This window comes from Prorops nasuta, unplaced genomic scaffold (assembly GCF_024137725.1).
Source record: "Prorops nasuta isolate Cenicafe-Biocafe unplaced genomic scaffold, Cenicafe_Pnas_1.2 PNAS00032, whole genome shotgun sequence".
Classification (NCBI taxonomy): domain Eukaryota; kingdom Metazoa; phylum Arthropoda; class Insecta; order Hymenoptera; family Bethylidae; genus Prorops; species Prorops nasuta.
In genome coordinates, this window is record NW_027116829.1 from 1,426,156 (window position 1) to 1,447,730 (window position 21,575).

At 44.8% G+C, this 21,575-nt stretch overlaps 1 protein-coding gene across 10 annotated transcripts in view; it reads left to right on the top strand.

The window, feature by feature from the left end:
- LOC136783135 (protein groucho-like) overlaps window positions 1-21,575 on the top strand; it is a 72,166-nt gene that overhangs the window by 7,442 nt on the left and 43,149 nt on the right. For 7 of the 10 annotated variants that reach the window (XM_066743005.1, XM_066743004.1, XM_066743014.1 and 4 more), the window contains 2 exons: window positions 5,767-5,960; window positions 20,607-20,713. In XM_066743005.1, coding sequence (XP_066599102.1) covers window positions 5,925-5,960; window positions 20,607-20,713 — 143 coding nt within the window. In that variant the 5' untranslated portion in view covers window positions 5,767-5,924. Of the gene's footprint in view, window positions 1-1,749; window positions 1,864-5,692; window positions 5,708-5,766; window positions 5,961-20,606; window positions 20,714-21,575 lie in introns of those variants that run through there. The other 3 variants (XM_066743006.1, XM_066743007.1, XM_066743012.1) reach the window with 3 other exon arrangements.

The window sequence follows — 21,575 nt, forward strand, 5'->3', positions numbered from 1 at the left end:
ATTCGTGCGCGTACCACGTGGCACGCGAGACTAGTCAATCGTAAGAAATTTCTACGCGTAGCAGAACAAAGGAGTTTCCACCAAAACACGCTCCCCATTAACATCCGTGTGCGCTCACCTATGCATATCTAAACGCGCGTCCAGGACGTGACACATTGAATATGCTTTAGGCGTATTTACGCCTCTATATGTGTGCGTGTGTCTTGCCAAATTAGACATTTCCATATTTTCCACATTGTTAACACGAGTGATTGGCCAGAAAATCAGATTCTTTTTTCTACCAGGAAACTCGCGGCTTACAAATACAAATTAACAGCAATCCGTGTAATTAACTCGTGTATTTTTCATTTTTTACCAATACTCCGCTCGCTTATTAGTTTCCCAGCGAAGAGTGTTTGTTCAGTGTCAGGTAAATCGGTGTAACATTGTTGGGTAGAACGTGTAACTAGTTCACGTAGCTCCATTTGAAATATACATTAGCTATCGATCATAGTATCGCCTAAACTAGTAAATACGATAGAAGCTTGTAAGCGTTCTTGAATAAGATATACTTAATATATACTATATACTATCTATTACCACACACACACACACACACACAGTGCTCGCTTCGAAATAACCCAACATTCTCGATCGAATATGTATTTCTTTTGTGTACGGTTTCAAATTACCACGGACGTGATAAATTTTTCCTCCTTGTTGTTATAAATCGATAAACTCGAATCTCTTCTGACGAATCGCGTCGTAGGTTTTCCGAATTATAAGCTGCGTAACGCTTCGGTTAGTATTATCGCCCGCACGATGTGTCAAGCTTTATTTTAAGCTGTTTTATTAAAGACACTTGTGGTAATCAGCGTAAACACGGCCCATTGATTAAGACGATGTCGAGATAACACCTATTCTCATCGCAGCACGGTATATAATGTACGATAGATACGTTTAGAGGTGGGAGATTTATGATAAAAATATTGGATTTCTATATTTATCGAGATATAAAATTGTACAAATTTTATTCTTCGTTAAATTTTTCTTAATTAAGTCGCGTGAGTCACGTGTCAATCGTTTTACAGCACGGTGCATAAGGCGTGATGGATGTTTAAAGGTGGGAAATTTACGATAAAAATATTGAATTTTTATACTTCCCAAGATCGAATTGTAGAAGTTAGATTGTTATAATTAAATATTGCTGATTTAAGAGGGGGAAAGTCACGCGTTGAAGTTTTTTCTTCTCCGTTTACCCTCGCCAGATTTAATTGTGCAAAAATGCAGCGTGCAGTGTAGCATTCAACGCACGTACGGCTCATTCATCAAAAGTATTCAGCGTCGAAAGGGTTAACCTTGATAATTGCTCTGTTCTCTTCTCTTCTCCCCCCTCCTCCCCCTGTTTGCCGTCTCTTTCTCGCACCTACATTGCCAAGCCAAGTCGCCAACGGTAATTATAGAATCGAACTTGAATGGCTTTTAGCGGCAAGCTTCTCTGAAATCGAGAGAGAGAGAGAGAGAGAGAGAACTTCCTAATCCCAATCTTTGCCAACTCCAGTCAGCTTCTACTTACTATTTATCCCTATGTATATGTATGTATATGTGTGTAGTATCACGGAGATAATTCGATTCGAAAATTGTGTCGAGGCTTGTGTACAAACTTGCTGTTTAATTAAATAGCGCTCTTTGTATATCTATATATATATTAATTCAAAAATTTGTTTCTTTTTTAGTTTGTCCAGAAACAACAGTAATGCACGATTGTGGATTTCAAATTGGAGAGGAAAGAAATTAAAGTAGCTCTTATATACTGTATAAATATATTCTCTTCTTTGTACATGTGTTGGTTATATACACAGCTATTTATATTTAATTCATTGGGTAATTATTCATCCAACTAGACACGGTTAAGCTTTAACGCCTGGAGCAATTAATCTTTTTTGTTTGTCCCTTTAGAAACTAAAGCCAATGTGTCGTTTGTTAATTGTGATCGCGTTTATTTTTCAACCACACCATCAATGTCGTTTTATTAATCTTCTTTTAAGACTAATAATTAGACCAAAAGGAACAAGTGCGAGTGTACTATAAACGTCGAACGAGAAAGCTGGCTTTAGTGCTTTGTACAAAACTTATATATCGTCATAAGTCGATATATCACTCGTTAACGAAGATCGCTTTTATTTTTCAACAAAACTATCAACGTCGCTTTATCATTCTTTTGAAAAAAGAATCCATGTTAAAACTTATAGCACTATATCAGTCGATATATCAATAGTTAATGACGTTTGCTTTTACTTTTCAACCACACAAACTCAACTTAGTTTTATTATTCTTTTTTTAAAAAACAATTTTGATTTCTATAGTCTTTGATACAAACTTGTATCACTATAAATCCTTGTATCACAAGTTGACAACTATCGCTTTTATTTTCAGCCACTCATCAACATTATTTTACCAATCCTTTTCGATAAAAACGATTAAACGAAAAGGAACAAGTGCGAGCGTGCTATAAGAATCAAGGGAAAGAGATGATTTTTATAGCGCGTACAGAGTAATATAGCTAACACACGCACATCCAGAGTCCTTCTCCCGATGGTCGACTAGGCTTTAACTAGCCCGAGACTCGGAGCTGCTTTATTAACAACTGCCGGCAGCACGTAACGCGACAACAGATGCGGGAGTAGATTACTGAAAAGCCCTGTGGGAGGAGGAGGAAGAGGAGGGGGAGGGGAGAGAGAGAGAGAGAGAGAGATCCAGAGCGGCACAATCGTAAATCGATCTGTGCGGGTCTATTCAGTCGCTAGCATCTTCCCCCCTCCTCCATCCAAGAGGAGGAAAAACTTTGCTAAATATTAGCCAAGAAAATATAGCCCGGTGTGGTGCGCTCGCCATAATGGCCAAACTTATAATTAGCGTCTCTCCTCGGAAAGTGTCCCCCCCCCCCCTCCCTTACCACTCACGGCGAATCCATCTCTCTCTCTCTCTCTCTCTCTCTCTCCCACATTGTTTCGCGATACAAAGACTCGGCGGAAACACTTGTTGCAACACTCTATTATTCCAAAGTATATTCGAGCAAAAATATCGGATGATAACGCTTGCTTAAACCAGCCCGCGAAATTTTCAACGAAACTTTTCCCTGCATTTTCCAGCAAAAAACGCATCGCTCCTGAAATATTCCGGTGACTCGTTGTTTGCTCGCGTTCGTTCAACGTTTTAACGCGATATTGCTTCACGGTTTGTTTATTGATTTAAGTGCGCGTTGTTGCTGTATTATGCAGGGGTGTTTTTTTTCTCTCTTTTTTTTGGTGGTGGTGGTGGTGGTTGATAACGATCAGTGTGGGGGAGGGAGAGGTGGGGGTGGTAATGTAAGAAAAGGGGGCAAAGTTTAACAGGTTATTTTGCCCGGAGGCGGTCGATGCAGTCTTCGGGGCGTTAATTTACTGAATACATTTGAAGCGATTGTCGACGGCACGTGCCGTGAATAATAAAATCATCGAGCTGTTGCTAGATGCCGTCGTCTTCTTCGACCTGATAATTAAAACGCCAATCTCGTAATAGCGGTCAGCTTGGAGATATTTGTCCTTCTTTTCTTCTTCGTCGCTGAAGCCACTGAATAAAACTTGGCCCAACACAAAGATTTTTCACAAGTTTCTCTTTGCAATATTGACTTATTTTTTATCTTTGACGGAGAACTTGGTTAAAGCTTGTGCGACCTTGTCGCGATTGGAAACGATCTTGATGTAACACCAATCGACTTATACATATACCTACCTTTGTTTCATCATCGAATTACTTAAAATTCATTGTTCCAAGAAGCTTCTTCAAAATGACACAAAAGATATGAATATTTTGTTTGTATATAATTGCCTCTTTGGTACAAAGAATCGAGTTAAATCCAGTATAAAACAGTTTGGGTAGGGGTATGTTTTTCCATGTGTGACCTTGTCGCGATTGAAAGGCGCGTTCACGTTAAATTGTTTTTCGAACTCATCAGCCGGGTGGCTGAGCATTTGCATGAAATTGATGGAAATGACTGTCGAAATTTGTTAGTGAATTTTTCATAGGTCCACGCGGCTCGCTGTTGGATTAAACATTTCCGGCCAAGTGTTATCGCACACATGGAATGGATTGTTAATAGAGTTACACGACTCCATTTTGCGCGTTACATCAAACGTCGCTCCACGTTACAAAGAGATTGTAATGGCAAACTCGTTGCGCTTTTCTCCGCGTGTATCGCGCGTTCCGGTTGAAAGACCGAAAATTATTAATTTTACCATTTTCCTTCGCGCTACTTACCCCCCCCCCCCCCCCCATCCTACTCCCAAAACTAACCTTTCTCAACGACGATTGCAAAATCTTAGTAACGGAGCGAGTCGAGAAAAACGACGAATAGAACCATATACATATATATATATATATATAAATGGTGGAATAAGGAGAAAAAAATGTAATTGGAGAGTACGAAACGCGGAGGTCGAGGTGGCGCATAATAAACCTCGAGATACTTATTGAAAACGTATGTTAGGCGTGGTACATGTAAGTGTATTTGTTAGCTCGTACGTGATCCTTCACCTACGCGCCGGCTTTGCGCCCGATGTACACAAATACCTCGTCACTTTGCTTTTCTTTTCTCATTCTCACCTTCCTCCTTGCTTCCAACCACTCTCTTTCTCCGCCCGTACGTTCCACCCCCCTCCTCCTCCACTCCACACTCTTCCCGTAGCTTAGCCGTCGCGCCGTGTGCTTACTTTTTCTACTTCCTTTGTCCCCGACCCGACCCAACCCAACCCGACTCGAGCCACCAACACTGCCACGAAACACGCCTAGGAGATTAGGATAAATGCTGCTGGTGCTACGCCGACGGTGCTCGTTTTACGCGCCTCGTAAATCGAACGATAAATTGATCGCTTGGTCTCGTAAACCTCCCCCCTCCTACTCCCCCACCCCTCCCCCTCTTTACACATCAATTTCCATCCGCACTGGAAATGCGTGCAATTTTTGCCTCGCAACGAATTTTGCCACAAATCTCGATTAATATTTTTTATTTGCCTCCATACACACATATATATAAATATATATATGAACGAGGTAATTTTAAATCGATCTTAATTTACGGAGAGAATTGCGGCACGTTGCTGAACGGTGCGCAATCGATGAGAGCCGCGAGCGAGTAAACTCCGGCGCATAAGTAATCGAGTCCAACCGAGCGACACGAAACGGTGATTAACATAAGCTGTGCAACTTAGGCGATTCCCGCGCGACAACGATGACGACCCATCTCCTTCTCCTCCTCCACCACTCGACTCGCCAACGTTTTACGCAACCTGCTTTTTTTGCGTTTCACCCACTCGAACACGTATCGTCGTAGCGTGCGCTGGTCACACGACGCGATTTGCTTCTGCGCTCGCGAGCGCTGCGCCACGTTCTCCGTATGCGCAAATGCGATTCGACCGTCAACCGTACTACTGTGTGTGTGTGTGTGTGTGTGTCGTACTCGATACATTGGCCCATTCCAAACCCTCGCTGTCCTGTTTTGTCATGATAAACAATCGCCCCCCCTCTCCCATCTCTACCAAGGCTTCCCGCTTTGTTACGATTTTTAATCAACCTTTGTTGCGCTAAATATTCGATTACGATGCGTTACACTCGCCTCTTAATTATTTCCCCCTTTCATATTTCACGCACGATGCAACACGCTCAAATTTTAATCTCTCAAATTATTAATGTATGTAGCGGTGCGAGTGTGTATTGGTACCACGGAACTTACTCTTTTGTTTTTTTTAGGATCAGAGGATAATCCGATGGTTCATGGGAGGAAGGAGGGATTTATCTTGGACGATGCTGCGCCGAGGATCCACCCAGAGATTCGACCATGAAGCGACCTTGAGCGTAGTTAGTGCTGAACGTGTGTGACTGTTGGAGAACACTTGGGAACAATTAAGATGTACCCCGCGCCGGCGAGACACGCAGCCGCTCCCGTGAGTACTTTCTGTGTTTTTCACTCTGAATTTTTCGCTCCTCCTGGTTTATCTTGAAAAACCACTGGCAATTATTGGGCAATGTGATTTTTGAGCTTGGACCTTGCTAAAGTTCATTGACCTTTAAATCCATACACGAATCTTAATCCATTAAACTGGTTGACCAAACGTTCACCAAGAATATTCCAATGATACAATTTTTTTAAGCAATATTCTTTCTCCAATTTGTAATTTTCTATGAAAACATAATCCTAGTGAACATTGAAATTTTATTTAACATTTATTTTAAGTAATGAAAAGAGAACTGAAGAAACTGGTGTTTTCTAAAATTAAATGGAACCAAGATGATTTTTCCAGTAACCTCCGCATGATGAACACTGCAAAAGGTCAGTGACCTCTGCACTCATGGACGAGCCCTCCTAATCCAGCAGCCTCGCTAAACACGCTCGAACGGCAGATTCCATCGGGCAAACTGGACCGAGGCCCTCGGGATGCTAGTCATAAATTTAAGAAGCGAACGTCGCTCTGTTTGAAAACTGAAATTCCAAAACCGCAGCTCGGAAGTGGGAAAGCCTCCGGCGCGATGTATTCATGGTATTCAAATGAGAGCGTGATCAGGATTGATCGCGCGCGCGACGTCCGTATCTTCGGACGAATCCTAACGGTGCTGTTGGCTGGGAGTTACGAAAGGGTCGATGGAAAAATTGAGGAGATAAATTGGCCGGCCGGCTGGCGAGTATGTGAAAAAAATTGGGGACCGGTGAGATTGCGCGTCACTCGCACGTACAGGGACGCTTGTACCTGTGTGTATGAAGGCTGGGATGGATGAATTTAGGAGGAGGGGGGGGGGGGAGTGAGAGCTTTGAAAAAGAGCTTAAAAGCTCGCGAGGAATCCTTTTTATTCTTGCTGCTATGAGCAGTGGCTCCTCGATTCCCTAAACTATATATATATATATATATATAGACACACAGGCTGTGTCGATATCAGAAAGGGGATCCTCTAATAGTCATTAGTCGCCGATATCACAGAGCGAGGATTCGACTCCGACTTGGCAAGCTCGGTCAGCGTTTTCCTCGATCCTATCCAAAGCTCCGATTCGCAACGAGAAACCCACGGTTGATGAACGATATTAGCCAGTTTGATTTAGAGAACGTATACCTCGTTTTATTTAGCTCGGCGTTGCGGGCCTCCGAGCGTGCAATTTGCATGGTTAACCCCGAATAATGCCCGACAACGGTGGAGTCGCGTTGTTTAGAAATTCGCGCGTGTTCGCGAGATAAAAATGGGTCACTAGGGGGGGGGGGGGAGGGGGGGGGGGGTTGTAGAGTTTAGAGGGAATATCGGGGATAAAAGGTTCGTTTGGAAAACTGGAACAGTGTAATTACTCGTTAGAACGGTTGGAGTGGGGTGTTTGTGCGAAGGGTGGTTGAAAGGGGGGAGGAGGGGAGTTTCTTTCGGAGCCAGCGCAGTCGGTCCTCTCCTTCCGGTTCTCCTCCTACCCAGTCCGCGCCAATCGTTCTGCTAATTCAAAGAATTTTCAGTTTGTTCATTTTCTCACCCCCCCCCCCTCACTACTCGCGCATAAACTGCCCCCCCCCCCCAGCTCCATTTCTCTCCCGGTGCTTTCTTCGTTGTAATTTCACGCGCCACATAACCTCAAAGTTCTTTACGACGCAACGAGACCACCGGAAAGTTTGCTGACACGCGCAGCCAGTCCGTTAGAAATTGCAGTGATTATTTATAGAGGTGTGCAACTCGACGTTTAACAATTGCCATTCGTAGAAACGCTCGATGCGCCTTGCTCGCGCCGGAGCCCTTTGTCAATGCCCCGAATAATCGCCCTCGAGTTATACACGACTCACCAGTGCAGCGAGCTCTCCTCCAATATTTCTTCATTCGATAATTTCCTCTCGTTATTTCTCGCGTCATCGGGCTCTCATTTTATTTTATAAACAGTCTCTCTCGACTTTTTTTTAATTGTTTTATCATTTTTTGTTGTAGAGGCCTAGAATGGAGGAGTCCAAAGCTATTTAAGATTTTGCGGACGTGGAAGAGAAACGTGTTTTTTTTCTCTATCCTGGTGTAACTAGGGTGAAAGTAGGAGAAGTTGGGAATAAAAGGCTTTAATGAAAATAATAGACGAATGTTTCTTGGCCAAAGGGACTGGATAAAAAGCATTAGCGAAAGATCAAGGCTACGGCATTCAGTCGGTGGGAGGGAGATAAAGAGCATAGTTAAAAAGCCTAGGAAAAAGACCTGGGTAAACATCCTAAGCAAAAGTTCATGGCAAAATACTGTGGAAAGGGTAAAAAAAAAAGGAAAGTTTTTATAAAAAGCGGCGGAAAAGAAAGTTAAATGTAGCTTTCGAGCAAAAGAGCGTAATGAGAAAAGAGTCTCTGGTATACGGAAACACGTGAGAATGACTTTTTAATAGACGCAGATTAGTTATTTGGGAACGGAGCAAGATTTGCTTAATAGCTCTTTCCACTCCCTAAAAGGCGTGAATTTTTATGAAACGCGTGACGCTAAGAGAAACGCCGATTATTTTCAGTAACGCCGCTGACGTGGCAAAAGTTTGATATTGATAGTCCCGCTTTAAGCCGCGCGCATTCTTTTAGCAATCGTTGGAGGTTTTCTTCGTTAAGAGAATCGCTCTGCGAAGAAACGGGAAGGGGGGGGGGGTGGAGGAGGCGGACGATGGGGTAATGGAAACAGTTTTATTTATCGAGCACGCGCAAAAGAAGAGGAGGAGGAAGAAAAGGAAAAAGCAGTCGAGGAAGGAGAATCGATTTGGCAACGAATGATAGATGACCGCTGGAATCACAATGGAGAACGAGTCGTGGATGCGTTATGGGGGTTGATTCTCTCTTTCTTTTTTTTTTCTTACTCCTCTCTCTCTCTCTCTCTCTCGTTTTCTCTATCCATACCCCCCCCCCCCCCCTCCCCCCTCGTTACTTGGCTGGCAAACAAATAATGGCATGGTCACTAGCATTGTGCTCGCAACTCGGTAACTCGATCTTTCACAAAGAAATAGCGAGAGACGAAACAGCTCTGGGAGACTCCTATACCGATCATTCGTTATTTTATTAAGGGGGGGGGGGGGAGGGATATAGCGCGACAAATTCTCTCAAAGAACCTTATACATAGATGAGCCAATAGAATCGATAGGACGAATGGCACAAGTTTTAAATAAATTCTCCGTCGATGCTGGTTTCTTCCTCTTCTTCGAGCGTTCGCCCCACTACTCTCTTTAAACGCACTTTGACCTTTCGTAACAGCCTGTAACCCAGTCGAACCTCTCGCTAACTTTATGCAATTGCGTTTATTTAATTTCATCTCGACACTCGGCTCCTACGCTACTTAATGCCGCATCGAACAAATTACGTTATTATTATTGCAGCAATATTTGTGGGATCTCCCTTTTGTACAATTTCTCTCTCTCTCTCTCTCTCTCTCTCTCTCTCTCTCTCTGCACTTTGTTTCTTCGTGATTAAGCGTGAGACTGAATTCATGCTCTGTTATATATATATATATGTATAATAGTGCGATAATTTACGCGAATAAAGATGGGATTAATTACGTTGAAACCAACCGCACTGCGCGATCGATGATCAAACAGAAATTGCAGGTCTCGCTCGAAGCATCGAAATACGAGTGATTTCGCACTGATACGGTAATGCGTATTGGTGTAAATAACACGTTAAACGAGTGTACGTACAGTGCACGACAAGGATTTTATCGCTAAACTCTCGTTCGGTAGCGAATGACAGAAATTATCTCTCCAGTCAGTTTATTTTATCGAAGAGAATATTTATAACGTTTTCTAAATTGTAATTTTAAAGAAAAAGAATCATTAAAATCCTCGAGAAAGAAAAATCAAGTTCGTGTCGCGTTAGAATTGATGAAAATGGGGAATATTATTGTAAAAAACGCGTTAAACGAGCGTACAGTGCACGACAAAGTTTGCATCGCTAAAATCTTGTTCGGTTGCGAATGACAAAAATCGTTTCCCCATTGAATTTATTTCTTTAAACAATATATCCATAAGGTTTCCTAAACTGTAATTTCAAAGAAAAAGAATCATTAAGGTCCTGGACAAAGAAGAATCAGGTCCGTGTCTTTTTAGAATTGAAGATGAAAATAAAGAATTTGGTGATAGTTGGGGTAAGGGGCGAAGCAAGGGAGATACGTGTAGCGAAGGTAATTTACAAGTTTAAAGGAGTGGAATACGTGGGTGAAATATCGGGGGATTATTTTTTCAAGCTGCGCGAGTCTCGAAAATGCTGCAGCAGGAAGCTGACTCTTGCCGTGCATTACTCCGACGGTCAAAGGGAAGCTGCATTGTTTCCCCGACTCCCCCCTCCCCCCGTGACTACAGCAACCCTTCAAACCTCGCCAACCCCCGCCCTTAAAGCCCCCAGCGCAGCGTTCAGACCTCGCTTACTTTTTTTTTACATCGCTCATGCTATTTACGTGGCAGATACCAGCGAACCTACCGATCCCACGAGACTTAATTAAAACTTTTATTATAGCATTGCACTTTTGACCAGATTTAGCGAATCTTCCTTCCTCAGACCCCCTTAACGTACATTTTCATATCGCGCTAATTAAAAACTCATTACTGCCGAGTCTCGCCTCTTTGGCCCAGTTTTCCATCAAAACCCTTGCACGTTTTTCTTCAGCCTCCAATGTCGTGCGCGACATTGAACGTTTTTGCGAAAAATTAACATTCAAACTGTCAGTGGCTCTCAACTGGTTTCTCATCGGCTTCTGTATGCAGCATCTTTTCTATTTTATATTTTCCCCTCGTGTCTCCTCGTATCGCTGGGAAAATAACGTCCAAATGTTTGCGCAATTTTCATCATCCTTCTTCGACGATTCCAACGTAAATCGGTTAACAAAATCCAGGTATTATTTTTAGCCGTGGGTTAGGCGAAACGAACGTTGATTAAATAAGGTTTTGGTTTTTTTTTCAGTCGCATGGCCGAGGCAGGAAGGGCCTGGATATTCTTGCAAAGCCGGGATTGATTGCAAGTCGTGGGGACACGGGGGAGCAAAAAAGCAAAGTTAAAAAAAATGGTCGATGACAATCGCTGATCAAATTGCACGAGGACTAATTGTTGGAGCGGTCGAATCTGGGATTGGCGACGAAAATTGAAATGGTCGCCGGAGGGTTGATGGATTTTGCAAAAGTCATGCTTAACGCTCAGCCACGATTGACAAAGTAATCAGCTCGATGTTTTTAACCAACTTATACATATATATATACAACAGCGGGCTCTTCTTCCATGAAAGAAACCACGCTCGACCTCGTTGAAGCTCTCGCTAATTTTTTTACAAAATTCCTCGCGCGCGTCTCTCTCTCTTTGTAAATTTTGCACTCTTTTTAATATTGCAACGGCACTGGATATATTTCAACATCAATTTCCATCGCTAATAACTCAAAGTTATAAAATATTATTTTGAAATTTTACTTGGTACGAGCAATTTATTAAAATTTGCAATTGCCCGAAGTTTAAAGCTTTATAATTATTAATTGGCGTTGATAATGGGTACGCGATAAAACAGTTCGTCCATTTAACGATTTTTCCCGGGCTCCGGAGACCGACGATAGTTTTCCACTGCGTTCAATTTGTCCATGGAAATTAATTATACAGAGTCTCCGGTATTTTTCGTCTCCTCCTCCGAGTATTCGTTGCGAGGTAAACAGGGATGGCAAAGGGCGAAGCGATTACCGAATAAGGGAACGAGCGTAAGAGTGGAGAACGGTGTTGTATGCGTTTTAAGAATTACATTGGACGGTGTAAAAATTTGCGAGATGCGCCGTGGAACAAAGGCTGTAGGAATCCGCGATTAACTTGATCCGAGCAGCTTTAAAACGATGAGCGGAGCCCTGAAAAGAATATATAAAAAGGCTCCGCTCTCTCTCTCTCTCTCTCTCACACTCTACGAGACCAGTCTTTTACGATTTATGAAACGTTGCTGCGCGCTATCTCCCTCGGTTCCAATCCCCCCTTCTTTTTCAAGCCCTGTGCGTTCTCGTAGGCTGATGAAAACTCTTGAAAATCCCATGTCGCTTCCGGCCGACCCGCTTTATACTTGGAAAGCCGTGGAATAATGGAAACGTTCCAAACTTTTTACACCCCATCTTGACTCGCACATTGAACCAGTTGAGCCTCCACCAACCTTCTTACCGCCTATTTACTCACCGTCCAGCCTCTAATTTACTTCTCTCTCTCTCTCTCTCTCTCTCTCTCTCTCTAGAAACGAGTGTCTTCCTCCCCTTTGTCCCCATTAGTTCACCAATTTTCTCTTTAACTGTACAGTTCCATTCATTTTTGTGTATACATATCATTATTTTCAATCATTACCCAATGGAACAACGCACACTCCGTCCACTCTGCAGCATCCGCAAAAAGACCAACGTCCAACACCGTGATACACAGCCAGGAAGATAATTATAAAGTTTAATTGGCTTTTTAGCAAGAATTCGTCAAAATGATCAGAGTCCTTTTGGCAGAAGCCAGCCAAGTGTACGATTCAAGTTGAATTTTGCAAAGTTTGTCCGAGAGATTCGCGAGTGTTTTTCAAATAAATCAGAGGAGCTCTGGTTGGCCAACGCCGCGCGGTGTTTGCTCTCGGCGGTGGAAAAGTGCGAGAGAGTGAGAGGGGGGAGGGGGGATGTTGAAAAAGAGGAAGGGACCTCAGAGGCCGTAATTGGTGGGTTTTAGCAGTATAATTCTTGGCCCGAGGTCATATCACGAGCCCATGGGGTTTAAAGCAGAGTCCAACGGGGTTCATCGATGTGGTCCCCCCCCCCCCCCACCCCTCCCCACGTTCTATGCCCATTGCCTCGTTCTCGTTTCACCCCCTGGTCCCCACCCCTCTCTTCCACACCATCCACTACACGCGTCCTCCTTCCACCGGTGCAACGGGGAGCGGAGAGTCGATGCAAACGGGTCGAGCTTTGCTTCGCTGTTGGGATCCGTTAGGCTTCAGGGTTTCAGGGTAAGAACGGTATGACAAGCATTTCACGAGGGGTCCAACGCCGCCCACTGAAATCCTCCACAGTGGCTCTCAACTCCGTTTTACACCCCCTCCATCTCACACCCAGAGTCCTCCATCCTCTGGAAGTATTTCAAGTTCCAACGACCCTGAAGAGCGTTGTCGTTTCCTCGACCGCGCGAAATTGGCCGTTACTCGCGTAAGGAAATCTTTATTTTTGGCGGAAGGAAGGTCGTTGGTGGATTTTGCCAGTCTTCGGGGCCTGGAGAACGGAGCTATCGAAGGTTTAATCGCTATGACTCACGCGTATCGAAACAAATCAGAATGCCGAGCGCGGAGTTTGCTGGAGGAATACGGGAGAGCCGTTTAATGAAGTCCTTATGCACCGTGCAGAATCCTAATGGAGATTTGCGCAATATTCGGTGGTCTCTCGCTTACCCCCACCATCCTCTACATCCTGGTTCTATTCCCTCTTACGCGCGTCTCATCGACCCGCACCTGCTATACTCCGCCACACTTTCTTATTTCCCAATGTACGGAACAATCCTGACGTACCCTGACGAACGCTCGTCCGACGTGTCTCACGCTTGGCCCAAGAGATTGATAACCACTGTCAAGTGCGTCGAGATCCCGGCTATACACTCTCACACCGCACTGGGGAGTCACCAAATGGCCCTGACAGTGGTTCTCAAAATCCCCCCCCCCCCTCACCATCACATTCAATTTACCATTTCATTTCTCTCGCAACTCTCACTCCTGAAAAACACAATTCTTTATTCGCATCCAATTATCCGTCCGGTGCATTTAATTTCGACGGAAAAATTTGCCAATCTTCCCCCAACGTTACAACCGTTATGGATGATAATTAGCGCGCGTTGGAAATTGGATTGTTGCTAAGGTGGAATTGCGCAATGTAAAAAATTGCTTTACGCGGTGAGGTAATCGGTGAGAACCTCGAAACGTTCTTGTCCAACATTTACATTTACATGTCGAACGAGAATCGACCCTCGGCCTTGTTCGTTAAAGGTTCGGAGATAGAGATATGGTGGAGGGGGAAGGGTGAGGAGAACGAGTGGCCGAGGGAAGAAGGACCGAAAGGGGGTGGGGGATGACTTGCTACGTGCGCGCACACACACACACACACACACACACACACGTGCACGCGTCTCTGCCTATAACGTTTAGGACGCCGAGAGACGATCGCAACGAATGATGATCACTGGCTCCCCGCACGAGTATTGCGAATCATCCTGATCGATCGCGAGAATACGGATCGAGGTGGCAGTTGTTTCGTTTTACAGCCAAAGGGGAAAACACTCTCTGTGATTTTTCTCCCGCAATCTCACGCTCGCTGAATTAATCCTCTCTATTTGCTTGGGAAAATATTATCCGCTCGTACGTGATCAATTATTGGTCTGCCAGACTCACGAAAATCACCAAGAAAATCGATTATCGTTAGGCTATGTATCGTCACGCGTAAAACTTTCGACCAGACCTCTATGCGTTCTTTACCGTCGATTATTTTTCGTCGTTGAAAAAAATATTCTTAAAACCTTTTAATAGCATTTTCATATATATATATATATATATATATATATATAAGTGTAATAAATTTGTGATATTTCGATGATTCGGTATCAGCGTGAAAGTTTGATGAGGTTGACGAAGAGTAAGAAAGGTGAGCGAGATCAAGGCTAGAGTCGAGTCGGTATTAGCTCGGAATGAGAAGGGAAGTTTGCTGCCAGGTAGCATCGATCGTCGCACGACTCGCGCAGTTATGTTTGAAATATCACTTTCTTTGACGAGCGGATAGAGATAGCAGGATAATATTTTTCCTCTGAAAGTTTGAGAAACGAACAGGTGGCAAGGCGCTCCTAGAGCCTCGACGATTATCGCCTTTGCGATTGAGGAAGGAAAGAAAGAAAAATAGAGGCGATACACGAGCTGGCCAAGCGAATAACACCCCTCGCGAATTGCTAAAACACTGTCTGCAGTAATAGCAAAACTATCCGGGGACACCTGCCTAGTTCAGAAAATCTTTCACTTTTCTCTCCAACTCCAATACACTTTTCCCCAGCCCTGTGTTGCGTCGTGTCCTCCAACCATTTATTTTCTTCACCTAGCATACAAACACTCTCCTCTGTGCACATCTGCAATTTCACTGTAATCAAAACAATAACTTTCGTTTAACGTTCCACTGCAATTTTCGTATATAGAAAAAGCTTTGGAGAAGCGTATATATATACATATGTATACGTAGGAGTATAAGCAAGGAGAAGGATAAACGCAGCAGCTGGCAAGGCAAGCTTATAATATTGCTGGTGTATCACGTCAGTGAGGTTATGCTAGGTCCTGTTGTGGGGCGCATTGTGCACGGTGGGCGTTTAACCTATAATAATCATACCGATATACAGATGCAACTCTGTGACTCGTACGAGTGTGAATACACCGTATATACGCACTGTTTATGTATACGTGCATTGTACGAGTGGAGAGAACTGTGTTACTGCTGCTGATCCGCCATTGCGACACGGACACGGACACGGATGTGAGGTTTGGGCGAGAACGAGAAGTGAGGTTATGTTCGTCAGTCGCTACGCCATGTTACACGCTCGCTCGAGCTCGTTTATGTGTCTTCGTTTCCCATTCGTGTGTGCCTGTGTACATACGGGCGCCTCGCTACTAGTGTATTAAATATATATATATAGATGTGTGTGTGCGTGCGCGCGTGTACAGTGCTGCCACCCGTTCCACAGTCAGCATTACTAAACAGAGCCCCGTTAGATGGATGAAACTGGCTTGATCGATTTACATACTATACCGAATGTAAAGTCTCACTCCGCTTCCTTCTCATTATCATCCACTCGCTCATTTCGTAGCCAATCCCAACCACACGATCGCTTCGAACCGACAACGCTCGTTCCCTCATCGACCCGCGTTCGCCATTAATCCACGTAAATAAAAGCTATTCAACTAGTTCCAAGCGTCTTTTATCACCACCGAAGAAGCAAGAAACTTTCGTTTTCTTTCAAACTCGTTCTCATCGAGAGCAGTAGCGATTCCTCTCTTATATGTTTACTCTCGAAGCAACGTTTCTTCCAACTCCCGATGTTTGTTATTGAACACGCACGCACTTGTCGACTCGATCCTATTGTACATATCCACCACAGAATTCAATCGAAAATTCTCCATCGAGTCTGCGCTATTATTTCATTTCTCATGCTGCGCTTGACACTATTTTGCAATTTCACAATCGTGTAGGTTAGGTACGTTCGTGCAGCGTTCCACCGGGATTTTCGCGTGTTTAATCGACGAATCCGTAGGAGGCGGTGGTTCTCGTTGGTTATTTGTGAAGGCACGCTGTGTACACACGTGCAATCGGCCAGGGAAGGAAGGAACAGTCGAGCGAGCGAGCGAACGCACTGACAATGAGCGCTAGCTCGAAGGCAACCATCCAGGCCACGTTGAACGTTTCGACCCAAACCGACCAACTGTTTCACCGACGCTCGATGCTCATCGGTGCACCGATGTTTATTCGAGTGCAGCTGCACCAGCCTCGTACCCGGTGCAAGCGTCCAAACTGCCAGTTCCATTGAAAAGGCGCGGCCGTCTCTCGACGGTTCGTCCTCGCTGCTCGTCGTCGTCGACGACGACGAAACAATAACAAACCAAGTCGACCTTTGACCTTCCCCATTGAAATCCAAATAAGCTTTATTCCAGGACTCGACGAGACAAACGCTTTCTCGGAAATTCTTCTCGATAAACAAAACGAGTGTTCGAGTCGGACAAAGACGCTCGTAGGATGGAAAGAGAGCGAGCCTCGCGATTTATAAACGGTCTCTGCGTTATTTCAACCGTGTGGCTATAAATTTGCTGCTTCTCTCTGTCAAACACGATAATTAAGGTGTAAAATGGCGCGTTGGAGGCGGAATATCGGTTAGCTACGAGGTCGTAAAGATATTTGGGAAAAATGTCGATGGTGTTGCTGAGAGAACTATAGCTCGTGAGGAGGTTGGGGGGGGGGGGGGGAGGAGGTATTGTGAACGGGGCTTAACAAGCTGGTCGCTTACGTCACTCGATCGTTGCTCGGTTCGGCCGCTCTCGCTCGCCTCGCGGACTATCTCTCCGACCCTCCGAAGACCTATTACCTTATTTACGATTCGCACGGCCATTATCTCCGGCCAACAAAGTGAACCAGCCGGTTTTTCGATACCATCCACTACACGCTCTCCTTCTACCACACGCGTTCATTGATTCGTTGGTGCGAAAGGGAACTCGATCCCTCGGACAATGAATACAAAAGCTGGTCACGCGCACGCACACATATACATACGTAGTCTCTTCAAATATATATATATATATATAAATACACGCGTTGTGGTTCTCGTTGGAGATAATTCCTGTCCGCGAAAGACTTTTGTCTTGCCGCTAATAACTTTTTCGCCGGTGATGGGGTGGGAGGGGGGTTGGGGGTGGCGAAAAAATTGATTTCCTCCTTTCATCGGGGAATAAAACGTTTTTACTTCCGCGGTCCCGCACGAAGCTGCGCGATTCATTAAGCTCAAAGAGGAAAATCCGATAGTTGCGTCAAAGAACGATGGAAAAAGAGGAGTTGTCGGCTTGACGGATGGACAGCGTGGGAAGGGGGGGGGGGGAGGGGGCTGTGGAGAGTGGAAGAGGGAAGAACGCAACGTGATATAATTAAAAGGAAGGCTGCCGTACTGTGCCGTGCCCAGCTAAAGCAGATTTCATACGCCTCGACCAATCGAATTATATCGATATCCGGACTTCAATCGACGATTGTCCTTAATTAGTAGCCGCCGGCCAAGAGAGACTTTCAGCTTATTAATTACGGCGCAATGAGTACGCACTCTCTCGCCATCATTCACCTCGTATGCGAGAGGGAGGAGACTCTGTACGTTCGAACCTACTTCAACTCGCTTTCCTATCGTTATCAACATTATCATTCTCCTTCTTTCACACATACACATATAGGATATTCGTTGGAAAATGTGTTTCCTCTTGCACGAGGTAATTCACCGATGAGATTTCTCGTTCTTTAAACAATGACCTCGAGATAACAGAAACAGACAGATTTTCGTAATTTTAGGCTATTTAAAAAAAAATAGCAAAATTTCGGGAAAGCTCGATGGTCCCAAAGGCAAATAAGCAGACGGTTGATCGTTTCGCAATGGAGTTTGGGTGGAAAGAAGATTAGCTCGCGATCGGCGAGCTCGTTTGTTATCGCGAGGCGTAAACGCGCGCGGATGCAGGGAGGCTCGCTCGCGTGCGTGGATTTCGATGAAAACGAGACGACAGGGGGGGATTTACCGCGGTGGAAACAACCTGTTCGATGACTATTCCGTTTGATGATGGCAACAAGTGCAGGAGGCCCGATGCGGGACGCGAGGGATCCAAACCATTTTACCACCGACATTTACCGCCGTTTCAAATTCAACAAGTGGCCAAATCATTCTACGCGATTCTGCGTGCCCTCGAAAAACGCTGCTTTTCCAACCAACCCCCTCCCCCCGCCCCCTACTCCCAACTACATCGCCGCACCCCGTACACACAGCACCACGTCGGACAGTCATCAGCTGTTTAAAGCCGCTCGCCAATTTTCAAGCCGACCGAACGAAAATCCGTCCCCCCTCCTCTCCTCCCACGCACCGCGACTCTCCATCGCGTTAATTCCCCCCCTCCCCCTTTATTTCATCCATTTATCCCTCTCTCTCTCTCTCCCACTCGAACGCTGCGCTCGATCCAGCACGATGCTTCTCGAAGAAAAACAGCCGAGAACACGTTGCCTCGGAGAAAATATCGAGACGCGTCTCGAACTCTACACTCCGCTAATTAACGTTCTTAATTATCCATTGCGTAATCAACCACCTATATAACAATTATATCGAAATATCGCGATGCTACTTCCGCTGGCTGATCCAAAGCTCCGGACCCGCACACCATGGTCAATTAGTTGGATCTTCGAACAAGTGGAAAAGTATTATTCTTGCTTGGTCAATGTCCAATATATATATATATATATATATATATACTACTGTTCACAGTTATACACAGCGATGTTGGTAAATTGTCGGGACCAGGAGAGAGAAATGGAAAGAGAAAGGAGGAGGAGGAGGAGAGTTTTTGTCGATCCCGATTGACGTTCTCCCGCAGGAAGCGGTAGAGAGGCTAAAAGGAGAGGGGAGGGGGGGGAGAAGCTGGCGTAATCATTACTGTCATCGGAAAGCCCGATCCTTTTCCCAGTAATTTCAGCTCGGCTGAGAGCCGTTGGTACGAGAGAGGCTGAAGAGTCGAGTCGAGTCGAGTCGGGTAGTAGTGGTGGTGGTGGACTCGGTGGTACCTGGTGGAATGGGTCTCATTAAGGACGCCTTCATGGCCCTTCATCCTTGCCTCTCGAGGCCTCCACCCCGACCTCCTCGCTACATCCACCCTCCCCCCTCCCCAACTCCTCATCCTTCACCTTGCTCGTCTTTTATACCTGGCCACCTTACCGCTCAACCTTCATCTACCCACACACACACAAGTTCTCTTTCTTTCTATTTTTCTCTCACTCGCACAGCTTCCACACTCGTATTTCCCAGATGCTCCCCCCCCCCCCCTGCAATATTTTTTTTCGCGTGGACCACAAACCATTCCGTGACACGCCTGTCATCTTTGTCCCATTTCGACTTTTCGAAAGATCCCAAATTGCTATCACGCGACCACTACGAACTCTACGGCACAAATGGACGCAACTTTGTTCTCCCTCCCCCCTCCTTTTCTTATTTTTTGGAAGCCTACAATTTAAACCGGAAGCACGCGGAGTCTCCTCTTCAGGTTCGATGCGAGTAATTCTCCCGTCCAATTAAGCCAATTTACTCCGGACAGCAGGGAAAAGGTTTATTCTTCGGGATGTACGCTCGAGGATTCTTCCTCTTCTTCGGCAAATCTCCGTTCGCGACGCTCGTCATCCTGCACACATATATATGTGTGTGTGTGTGTGTGTGTACTAGTGTTTGTTTGGCGAACGAAGGTATTTGGCCGATGATGTATCGCGCGTATTTCCGAGAGCAGTCGTTGCTTTTCATTAGCGTCGTTTGATACCCAGCCTGATAATGATTTGTAGTTTTGTCCAATTGAGAAACGGCGTTTGGTTTACGATGACGCAGCGGATGAGCACCGCTGCAATAAAACATATGGGATATGCTTTTTCCTAGAAGGACATTTTTACATCTTGAGTAATTTATGATCGAGTGCCACACACCAGGAGGAGTAATCCCGGCAGCAGCGTCCCGATATTTTCCCTTGTAAACGAGGCTAATACCCTGCAGGACCCGCACCTATACATATGTATATATATATCGCAGCTTAGCTGTTTTTACGATTGTCGCATGCTAATCGAATCTCTTTCCCTTTTATAGTTCGCTTTCGTCACACTGTATATGCACAGAGTCTTCTATTTTTTTTTTATCGATACTTTTCAATTTTTCTCCCCTATAGTCTCCCCCCCTTTTATTCGATCTTATTTCTACCCCTCCCCTTTTTTTCGGATCATTGTCCTTTTCTCCAGTTTTTATTTTCCGTTTTATGCAACCGTTCTCATCTCACCTCTCTCTCTCTCTCTCTTTCTTTTGTTTCAGGGCGGCGGAGGAAGCGGTGGGGCTGCGGGGGCGTTGAAATTCACGGTGGCCGACACTTGTGAGAGGATCAAAGAAGAATTCAATTTCATCCAACAGCAGTACCACTCGTAAGACCCGATATATATTTCTCCACTCGATACTCCACAGCTCGTCCCGTTAATAACTTGGTAACAAAGAGGGAAATCTTTATTAATCGGACTGTACACGCCGGTGATATCGCCTAATCAATCGTTTCCAATTTTTTCCCTCCATTTTTCCTCGTGCTTTTATCCCTGCGTTCAATTTTCAAATTTTCCACTGGCAGTCTACGGTAATATAACGAGAGATTCGATATTGCTACCTCTCATTCCGCTTTTTCTTCTTCTTCTTTTCAAATATGATTACGCGTTTATATTATGATTATCGTTTTAGACGAGTCGCGAGGATAGCTCCTCTCTCTCTTATTTTTCTCTCTTTTTATCAAGCGCAATATGGTTCTCGTTCTCGGTAGTATCTCCGGACGCGAGAGTGGCGCAGTTAAAGGTGCTTTCATTTTCTTCGAGTCCCGCACATACGAGCCGTTTAGTATCTCGCGATCCTCCTCCTCCCCGCCGCAATTTCGAACCACCCAACTTGTACTTCTTCCCTTTGCCACGACTTTTCTAACGAGCGTCTCGACCTTGATTTTTCACTCGTTTTGCTCGGGAAACAACGAAAGATATCGTCCAGATTAATTCTTTATTTACACATATAGCAAATTTTATCAATCAATGTTAACCATAGTTATATGTATTCATAAAAGTAAAAATGTAACACAAGCACAAAAACAGGGAAAAAAGGAGAACGTATAGGAAGCTAGTTAAAATTCGACCGAATTGGCAGCGGGAAGAATTCGATAAAATAGCGAGAATCATCAATTTCGCAGTAGAAGGATATGTGTCTCGTGTTTACGATCGGTTTTCCGTCCCGAGACCATTGAATTCGACTAAG